This window comes from Pezoporus wallicus, unplaced genomic scaffold, assembly GCF_028554395.1.
Source record: "Pezoporus wallicus isolate ANWC-B61680 ecotype Strahan unplaced genomic scaffold, APGP_CSIRO_Pwel_v1 contig_8018, whole genome shotgun sequence".
Lineage (NCBI taxonomy): Eukaryota > Metazoa > Chordata > Aves > Psittaciformes > Psittacidae > Pezoporus > Pezoporus wallicus.
Genome location: NW_026637800.1, coordinates 17,584 through 28,261, shown reverse-complemented (window position 1 = coordinate 28,261; position 10,678 = coordinate 17,584). Strand labels below are relative to the sequence as shown.

Sequence of the window (10,678 nt, the reverse complement as noted above, 5' to 3'; positions counted from 1 at the left end):
TCCTGGGTAGGTCTCTGCAGGAGAACTGGTCTTGGAGGTGTTGATGCAGCCAGAAGGAGTTTGGGGAGAGAGGAATTGAGAGGTTGTTTTGCTGATCAAGTCAAACTAATTATCCGAGGGAGGAGGGTCCTTTGGGAGAACAGTTTGCACAACACAAGCCTCTGAGGTAATGCCTCCTATGAGATAAAAACCCCTCCACCAGCCAGCCTGGAGCATCCTGCTCCCAGGCATTTCTCCTTCAACCCATCGCATGGTCTCCAGGAGGAGCTGCAGGCACTGCATCCACCACCACCTTCCTCTTTAACCAAGCAGGTACAAAAGGGTTTGATGGGTGGTGGGTCCAGTTTGACTCTGGTCATGCTGCCTCTCACATGCTTGATGGCATGTTGAATTTCACTCTTCTTCAGGGACTGTAGCGATAGGGCAAGGGGTGATGGGTTTAAACTGAAACAGGGAAATTCAGGTTGGTGATAAGGAAGAAGTTCTTCCCTGTGAGGGTGCTGAGGCGCTGGCACAGGGTGGCCAGAGAAGCTGTGCCTGCCCTATCCCTGGCAGTGTCCAAGGCCAGGTTGGACACAGGGGCTTGGAGCACGCTGCTCTAGTGGAAGGTGTGCCTGCCCGTGGCAGGGTTTGGAGCTGTGTGAGCTTTAATTTCCCTTCAACCCAAACCATTTTATGATAACCCATGGTGTGAATAAAAGTGCCCTAGTATGCCTAGTAGGTTTGCTTCAAAAACACCAGTATTCCTGACCCCATCTACAACAGATTTAGCGATATTTTAGCATGAGAATATCCAAGCTAAAGCCTTAAAATTTTGGTTTATATATGGTATGTTTTGTATTTTACACCCTTAGGTGGATATTTGGGTTGGTCATAGGAAGCTCACTGCAACCACAGCAAAGCTCTGCTGGAGCCAAGACCACTGCTTTCCCTTAACATTATGCAGGGTGGGGGTGTTCAAAAGCAGATAAACTTAGAACCTAAAGGAAATTTCAAGTACATGGCTTTGTGTTGTGATGAAAAGGATGCAGCACAAGTAATGAATCTACAGAAGAGCACTGATCCACTCTGAAAAATACAAAAAAGGGAGAAAAATAATCCTTAAAATTCCCAGAAATCAGTGAAGAGAATACAACATCTTTTCTGTTTTCCAAATTTTGTGATGTACTTATTTGGTTTTATTGTATTACGTTTGGATAGACATGATGTTTCTCACTGTTTCATTAGTGATGTGTATATCAATCATTGTAGAATTATTCTCTTTTAATTTCAGGCTGTGTAATGAGCTCCTTCACCTCTTTGACTTCAGATCTTGAGTTACAGACAGAAATACACCGTTACAAATACACCATTTTCTATTGCATTTACTTTGTGGATTATACTCCAACTAAACTTCCACATTATTTCTCTTGTAGTTATGTATTTCAGTGATTCCTTTCATTTCAATCCAAATCCATCAACTTGTTGAAATGACAGATACAGGAAACCTCACTGTTCTAACCAGCTTCATCCTCTTGGGTTTCTCTGATGCCCCAGAGCTCCAAACCACCATTTTCACAGTCTTCTTATCCCTCTATGTTTTCATGGTGCTGGGGAACCTGACGATGATCCTGCTGATCAACACTGACCCCCACCTCAACATCCCCATGTACTTCTTCCTGACCCACTTATCTTGCATGGATGTTTGCCTTTCCTCTGCTATCATCCCAAAAGCTCTAGAGACCTTCCTGCTGGGAAGAAGCCACATCTCCTTTTGGGGTTGCTTTGCACAGATGTATATTTTCCTGGCTCTGGCTATCTGTGAGACCTTCCTGCTTGGGGTAATGGCTTACAACCGATACACAGCTGTGTGCAAGCCCCTGCTCTACACCACTGCCATGACCAGGGCACGTTGCTATGGCATGATGGTGCTGGTGTACACCATCGGGTTCCTCACCTCCCTGGTGCACATCACGCTGGCAGGGAGGTTGTCCTTCTGTCAGGCCAGGAGCATCAACCACTTCTTCTGTGAGCTGCCCACCCTCCTGCAGCTCTCCTGCTCAGACACAAGCACAAATGAGGTCTTGCTTTTTTACAACACTGTGTTTAATGCAGTTGGCTCTCTCCTGATGATCCTGGTGTCCTACACCTACATCCTCCACACCGTCCTGCAGATCCCTTTGGCCACAAGGAGGCTGAAGGTCTTCTCTACCTGTGCCTCCCACTTGGCTGCCATCATCATCTTCTATGCACCCGGGATCCTCACCTACGTCCAGCCTCATGAGGCATCCTCATGGGATCAGGCAAAGATGGTGTCTGTGTGTTACTGCATCCTCACCCCAACCCTCAACCCCCTCATCTACAGCTTGAGGAACAAGGAGGTGAAGGGGGCTCTGAGGAGGCTGTGGGAGCGAAAGCTGCTGCCACATCTATGCAGGGTTTGAAAGCACGTTTGGAGCTCTTCAGTACTGTGGAGGTAAGGAAGGAATATGTGGAATATGTGATTATGGAATTGAGCATTACTGGCCGTTATTGGTCATTATTGTTCACTACTGGTCATTATTAGAGATAAGGAGATCACACAGCAAGTGCAGGGTATGGAGAAACAGCACAACAAATTTTTGTCTTCAAACACCTTCAGGTGTTTTTAAGCGGGGCCTTAGCCTTCAAGAATTCATTCAAATAAGTATCAGCTCTTCAATAGCACACCTGAGACAGCACCATGGTGTTTTGTGTCTAAATGGTGCTAAATGAAAGTAGTGCCCACAAAAAGGAGGCTCATCCTTGAGGTAAGGCAGTGACCACTGTCTCCAGTGCCTGGTGATACTTGTTCATCCCAAACGAGCTTGAAGACCTGAGGGAAGGACCAAAGTTTAAATAAATCTCTGGTATCCCTGTCAGTTCTGATACAGTTTTCGTGTCTATAGAGTCTTAGAATCATAGAATAGTTTGGGTTGGAAAGGACCTTAAGATCATCCAGTTCCAACCCCCTGGACATTGGTAGGTACACCTCACATTAACCATGTCACCCAAGGCTCTATCCAACCTAGCCTTGAACACTGCCAGGGATAGAACATTCACAACTTCCCTGGGCAACCCATTCCAGTGCTTCACCACCCTCACAGGAAGGAATTTCTTCCTTGTATCCAACCAAAACTTCCCCTGTTTAAGTTTTAACCTGTTGCCCTTGTCCTGTCACTACCGTCCTAATGAGGAGTCCATTCCCAGCATTCTTATAACTCCCTTTTCAGATACTGAAGGCTGCTCTGAGGTCTCCACGCATCCTTCTCTTCTCCAGGCTGAACTGCCCCAAATTTCTCAGCCTGTCTTCATATGGGAGGTGCTCCAGTCCCTGAGCATCCTCATGGCCTCCTCTGGACTTTTTCCAACAGTTCCATGTCCTTTTTATGTTGAGGACACCAGAACTGCACACAATGCTCCAGGTGAGTTCTCACAAGAGCAGAGGGGCAGGATCACCTCCTTCGACCTCCTGGCCGCTCTCCTTTGGATGCAGCCCAAGATACTGTTGGTTTCTGGGCTGCAAGCACATACTGCTGGCTTATGTTCATTTTCTCATCACCCAGCACCCCCAAGTCCTTCTCTGCAGGGAAAATAAGAAGGCCACGGAGCTGCTGGAGTAAGTCCAGAGGAGGCCACGAGGATGCTCAGGGGCTGGAGCAGCTCCTGTATGGCGCCAGGCTGAGAACATTGGGGCTGTTCAGCCTGCAGTAGAGAAGCTGCTTGGAGACCTCAGAGCAGCTTCCAGTGTCTGAAGGGGGCTACAAGGATGCAGGAGAGGAATTCTTCATCAGGGACTGTAGGGGTAGGACAAGGGGTGATGGGTTCAAACTGAAGCAGGAGGGATCCAGTTTGGATGTAAGGAAGGAATTCTTCTTGTGAGGGTGCTGAGGTGCCACCACAGGGTGCCCAGAGAAGCTGTGGCTGCCCCATCCCTGGCAGTGTTCAAGGCCAGGCTGGACACAGGGGCTTGGAGCAAGCTGCTCTAGTGGAAGGTGTCCCTGCCCATGGCAGGGGTTGGAAGTTGAGAGTTTTTAGGTCCCTTCCAACATAAACCAGCCTGGGATTCTGTGATACCTGATATGAGCATCCAATACATTTATCCCGTGTAAGTGAGCTGGAGCAGTGCTAAGGACTTGTGATAGGCACACATAGGTTAGCGTGTGGCCAGAAGTGTGTCCCAACTAAAATCTTCCTGGGATGTGTGGTCCTTACATCTTTTCCTTTTTGGATGCTCAGTACCAGGTCTGTGCTTTGTGGATTTGACCATGTCACATCCCCTTCTGTATGTCATCACATTATTGAGGGGGAAGATGCTCTAAATGAAACAGTAGATGGAGGGGTTTTAACATTTAATCCAAACACACCATTTCTGTTTAATGAACTGTACAATTGCTGGAAGAACATGGACTTGTATAATGACAAACTGAATAAATTTGTGGTTTAAAATAAGCACCTTTGGAAACCATGGTCTTCTGCAAAGAACTGTGATGTATAATGAATGAATGCAATGGCAACCAGTCAAAATCTAATTTAAGTTGGTGTGAAGTGAAACGCTCACTTTATAAGCTTTTAATCAAAGTTTCTGATGGAGTTTTCATGAAAAATAAGACATTTGGACAATTTCCTCAAGAAAGGAGAACACAACATGTGAAGCAACTTATTTAGATAGAATAAGAGAGGGACTCTTCATCAGGCCCTGTAGGGACAGGCCAAGGGGAATGGCTTGAACCTGCCCGAGGGGAGACTGAGATGAGCTCTTAGGCAGAAGCTCTTCCCTGTGAGGGTGCTGAGGCGCTGGCACAGGGTGCCCAGAGAAGCTGTGGCTGCCCCATCCCTGGCAGTGTTCAAGGCCAGGTTGGACACCGGGGCTTGGAGCAAGCTGCTCCAGTGGAAGGGGTTGGGATTGGAGCTGGAGGAGCTTTAAGCTCCCTTCCAACCCAAACCATTCCATGATTCCATGATTTTGCATAACTGAGGAGGGATGATTCTCATTAACACAATAAAGGAGCTCTTTGCTCCTTTCTCCTCCATTCTTTCATCCTCTGCACACAGGAATACACCAGAGGAGGCTGAATGCAGAGCTGCCACTGTGTTTAGGGCATTGCGTGGTGGAAAACCCAGTTCCCCTCTCCTTCAGACATCAGGGAGTGCAGCCACAGTAATTGCCATGACCAGCATCACCTGGGTCCTTCTCACACACCCTCTGACATAGGCTCAGGCTCTATTTAAGCTCAGTCCTGGCACTGGGCCCACTTCCAGGGCTGTGCTTTAACTGGGCTTGCTCCTGGTCAGTAGCAACCATGAACTTGACTCTTAGTTTCCCCTGGGCTATCAGTGGAAGCTGCTGCTGTGCTCAGGCACAGGGGGACCGTGCTCTGCTTTGTGGCCACTTTCAGCTCCCAGCTTGCCTTCCCATTGGGAATAACTGGTCCTGGCTGCTCCCTTGAGGCACCTTGCATCATGCAAACAGCACAAACAGCTCTCAATGAGAGGCAAGACCCTCTGGTGTCCAAGCTAGGGACAAGGCAAGCTCTAATGGAAACTAAGTGTTATAAACATCTCCCCCTCCTTGTCTGTGTCTGTCTCCAGGTCTCTATTTGCTACATAAAGAGCTTATTGCTAAAGGTCTCTAACAGGTTGCAGTTGGTTATTTCTGCTTTGCAGAGCATGAAGTTCTGCAGCATTCCTCAGTGGTACCTTCTCAGTTAACAGGTTGTGTTGGGGAAGAGTTGGGTGGGAGGAAATATCACTTACAGCAGCCCCACAAAAAGAAAATAGGGGAAAAAAAACATACTTCTCCCTAAAGACATTACATTCAATCACACTAAAATCCTTGGCAACAGGGGAAAATCCTACTCTCAGCTGCTACTTCTCCTAAACCAGATGTGAGATGAAGCCCACAGCAAGAAGGTTAGAAATAGGTGGCCTTTAAGCTCCCTCCAACCCACACTGTGCTGAGACCTCTTTGGCTGAGCTGAATGTTTGCAGTGGTAGGAAGGAAGGTGCAGGATGACAGACACAGCTCTGCTGCCTCCAGGCTGGGATGTGCTGGTCACACAGAGATTCAGCATCTTCCCAATGCTCAATCACAGCAGGTACCATGCTCATCCTCTGGCAACTCAGTGGCTCTGCTTCTCCTCCCATTTCCTTACTTTGCACTGCACATCCTTCTGGAAGCAAATAGGATTTTATGCATTTCCTTGCATTAGCCCAAATTAAAGTGATGTTTTTCGGATGTACCTCCTCAAAACCCTTCATCCCCCTTTGAACTTACCTCTGGATGAATGACTGCTTGAATCAGTGCAACTTCTAAAGTTAAACTGAAGAGGGAAATTCCTCATGGGCTTATTTTTGCCACCTCCTATGATATCACATCTATTTTCCCCAAAACAAAAACCCCAAGAGATGACAAGAGAATATTTATCAGAGACCTACATTGAGGGGATGCTTAACATCACCGAGCCTCTGCAGAGTTTAAAGCATGGTTAGAATGTGCTGTACCTGCTCCTGTAAAGACATTCAGTTCCTTCCTCCTCCAGACAGCTGACACAAAACAAGTTAAAAAGGGAAAGAGGAGGAGTTCTATCAACCAGCTGGGACTGGGTTGGTCAATGAGCAGCTCACAATGAGGTTATTTGCTGTTGCTTTTTTAAGGGCATCTTTAACATCCCTGTTCCTCAAGCTGTAGATCAGAGCGTTGAGCATAGGGACAAGGAGGGTGTAAAACACAACAGTGACTTTCTCTGTCTCCAGGGAGTACTTGGAAGCTGATTGCATGTGGCTGAGCCCAGCAGGGACATAGAACAAGGTAACGGTCAGGAGGTGGGAGGCACAAGTAGAGAAGGCTTTGTGCCTTCCTTCAGCAGACCTAATCCTCAGGATGGACAAGAGGATGTGTACATAGGAGGTGATGATGAGGACGAGCACAGACATGGAAATGCTCCCATGAAGAATTACAAGCAAAAGCTCATTGAGGTGACTGTTGGAGCAGGAGAGCTTCAGCAAAGGGTTAGTGTCACAGAAGTAATGGTTGATGGTGTTTGGACCGCAGAAAGGCAACAGCAGCAAGCAGCAGGTTTGGATTAGGGAGTTCAAAATCCCCCCCATGTATGATGCAGCCACCAGCTGAACACAGACCCCCTGGGACATGGAAACCGTGTAGAGCAGTGGGTTGCAGATGGCTACATAGCGGTCATAAGCCATCACAGCCAGCAAGAACACCTCTGTGGTCACAAACATGAGGAGGTAGAAATGCTGCAGGAAGCAGGCAGGGTAAGAGATGGTTTTGTTTTCCAGCAAGAAGGCAAGAAGCAGCTTTGGAGCAAAGACAGAGGAGCAGCAAAGATCGAGAACAGAGAGATTGCAGAGGAAGAAGTACATGGGGGTGTGCAGCCGGGGGCTTGTCTTGATCACTGCCATCAGCCCAAGTTTGCCCATGAGAGTGATGAGATAAATCATGAAGAAGATTACAGAGAGGAGTCTGCATCTTGGGCTCGCTTGTCAGGCCGAGGAGGATGAAGTGGGTCACTGCGGTGTGGTTGCCTTCAGCCCTGTTACTGTATTGCATGGCAGCATCCCTGTGGGAAGGAGGAAAGATGGAGTGAAATAGGGAAGAGCAATGCCGTGTGGCTTGCATGTACTCTGTTAGGCTGGACATTAGAACAATAAAGATTTGATAGTTGAGGCAACATCTAACTGTGGTTGTTGGTGAATCTTCACAGGCAGAGAAACACATCCAAAAACCCTTCAGAAATCCCTTAATCATGAGGATAAATCAGACCTTTTCTTTTAAAATCCCAAACCCAATCTTTGAAAACTGGAGAAGAGGTGAAGAACTTGCAAACTGGTCATCACATTTCATTAGGGAGGCAGAAAAAGGGACTGTGCATTCCATTTGCTCCATGAGAAAGACTGAAAACATCTGAGTGTGATGCCCCAGGAGCCCTGAATCCATCACCCCAGCTCTGATACAGCATTGCTGGATCCCCAGCTGCCCACAACGACTCATTGAGTGAGATACTCGAGTCTCAGGAGGTTTCCCTGGCAGCCTGGGGCAGAGAGTCCTGTCCTAGACAGCAAAAATAGGCTGAGCTGGCACACTGCTGTCAGTAGAATCATAGAACAGTTAAGGTTGGAAAGGACCTTAAGATCATCCAGTTCCAACCCCCCTGCCATGGGCAGGGACACCTCACACTAAACCATCTCACCCAAGGCTCTGTCCAACCTGGTCTTGAACACTGCCAGGGATGGAGCATTCACAACCTCCCTGGGCAACCCATTCCAGTGCCTCACCACCCTTACAGTAAAGAACTTCTTCCTTAGATCAACCTAAACTTCCCCTATTTAAGTTTTAACCCATTACCCTTTGTCCTATCACTACTAGCAGTTTTGGTCAGGTTCCAGCACAGAGAGAACTATTCCCCTCAGTGTGGAAGATGAGTCTAACAGAGAGTCAGTGCACTTAACTTCTGTTATCTTCTCCAGCTCAGGTATTAAAAGGCTTTAAACTAGATGTGTTGGGGGAGGGGAGCATCATTCCATTCCAACACACCCAGTCAGTTGCCAGAACCTATAATAAATGCCTGGAGCAATGTAGAGATATCCCAGCCGCTCCAGCCAATGAGCCGGCTTCAGTTGGAGCTCGGCTCAGATGCCTCTATACAAACACCCGTAGCATGGGGAACAAACAAGAGGAATTAGAGATGCGGGCACGTCTACAGGGGTATGATATAATAGGCATCACAGAAACATGGTGGGATGGCTCCTATGACTGGAGTGTTGGAATGGAAGGTTACAGGCTCTTTGGGAAGGACAGGCCTGGCAGGCGGGGAGGGGGAGTTGCCCTTTATGTTAGGGATAGGCTGGAGAGTATGGAACTCTGTCTGGGGACAGGTGAGCAGTCCACAGAGAGTTTGTGGGTCAGGGTTAAAGGGAATATAGCTCTGGGAGACATTACTGTGGGGATCTGTTACAGACCGCCTGATCAAGGAGAAACTGCGGATCAAGTGCTCTATAGACAGATAGGAAAAGCCTCACGCTCACAGGCCCTTGTTCTCATGGGTGACTTCAACCACCCTGACATCTGTTGGAATGACAGTACGGCCCGGCACAAGCAATCCAAGAGGTTCCTCGATTGTGTAGAAGACAACTTCCTTCTGCAAGTAATAGAGGAGCTGACAAGGAGAGGTGCCATGCTTGACCTCGTGCTCACCAACAGGGAAGGGCTCGTTGGAAATGTGACGCTCCAGGGCAGCCTTGGATGCAGCGATCACGAGATGCTCGAATTTGAGATCCTCAGGACTGTGAGGAGAGTGTGCAGCAAGCTCACTGCCCTGGACTTCAAAAGAGCAGACTTTGGCCTCCTCAGGAACCTGCTTAGGAAGGTTCCATGGGATCCAGCCCTAGAGGGCAGAGGGGCCCAAGACTCTTGGTTGATATTCAAGGATCACCTGCTACAAGCTCAGGAGTGTTGCATCCCAACTAGAAGGAAGTGCAGCAGGAGGGCCAGGAGACCTCCTTGGATGGATAAGGAGCTCCTGGGGAAAATTCAAATGAAAAAAGAGGCTTATAATAGGTGGAAGCAAGGACAGGTGGCATGGGAAGAGTACAGGGATGTTGTCCGGGAAGCTAGGGACTAGGTTAGGAAAGCTAAGGCCCAGTTATTATTAAACTTGGCTAGGGGTATTAAGGAAAACAGGAAGGGATTCTACAGGTACATAGCAAATAAAAAACAGACTAGGGAGAACGTAGGCTCCCTCAGGAAGCTCTCGGGAAAACTAGCGACGCAGGACTTGGAGAAGGCTGAGGTTCTGAATGACTTCTTTGCCTCAGTCTTCACTGGCAAAGGCTCTGACCAAACCACCCAAGTCTCGGAAAGCAGATACAGGGACTGTGAGAATGAAGACCTTGGGCCCAATGTAGGAGAGGAACTGGTTCGAGACCATCTTAAAAATCTGAACGTGCACGTGTCCATGGGTCCTGATGAGATCCATCTGCGGGTCCTGAAGGAGCTGGTGAATGAAGTTGCGAAGCCACTGGCCATCATATTTGAGAAATCATGGCAGTCAGGTGAAGTTCCCATGACTGGAAAAAGGGAAATACAACCCCCATTTTCAAGAAGGGGAAAATGGATGACCCGGGGAATTACAGACCAGTGAGTCTCACCTCTGTGCCTGGCAAAATCTTGGAGCAGGTTCTCCTGGAAGGCATGCTAAGGCACATGAAAATCAACAAGGTGCTTGGTGACAGCCAGCATGGCTTCACTAAGGGGAAATCCTGCCTGAGCAATGTGGTGGCCTTCTATGATGGGGCTACAGAACTGATGGTCAGGGGTAGAGCAGTTGATGGCATCTACCTGGACTTGTGTAAAGCGTTCGACACTGTCCCACACAACATCCTTGTCTCTACATTGGAGAGACATCAATTTGATGGATGGACCACTCGGTGGATAAAGAACTGTCTGGATGGCCGCACACAAAGAGTTGTGGTCAATGGCTCAATGTCCAGCTGGAGACCAGTAATGAGTGGTGTCCCTCAGGGATCGGGGTTGGGACCGGTCTTGTTCAACATCTTCGTCGCTGCCATGGACAGTGGGATTGAGCGCGCCCTCAGCAAGTTTGCCAATGACACCAAGCTGTGTGGTTCGGTTGATACCCTGGAGGGAAGGAATCCCATCCAG

General features: G+C 48.2%; 1 protein-coding gene and 1 pseudogene across 1 annotated transcript; one reads left to right on the top strand and one right to left on the bottom strand.

The window, feature by feature from the left end:
• Nucleotides 1-1,469: 1,469 nt before the first annotated feature.
• Nucleotides 1,470-2,423, top strand: LOC130598320 (olfactory receptor 8I2-like). Its single transcript, XM_057407629.1, has one exon. The coding sequence runs from the start codon at nt 1,470-1,472 to the stop codon at nt 2,421-2,423; it is 954 nt and encodes a 317-aa protein (XP_057263612.1).
• A 4,162-nt stretch (nt 2,424-6,585) lies between these two features.
• Nucleotides 6,586-7,567, bottom strand: LOC130598318 (olfactory receptor 1052-like; annotated as a pseudogene).
• Between the last annotated feature and the right edge of the window lie 3,111 nt (nt 7,568-10,678).

Excerpts from the sequence above, each read along its gene's own strand:
- LOC130598320 (XM_057407629.1), top strand. The coding sequence starts at position 1,470 with ATGACAGATACAGGAAACCTCACTGTTCTAACCAGCTTCATCCTCTTG.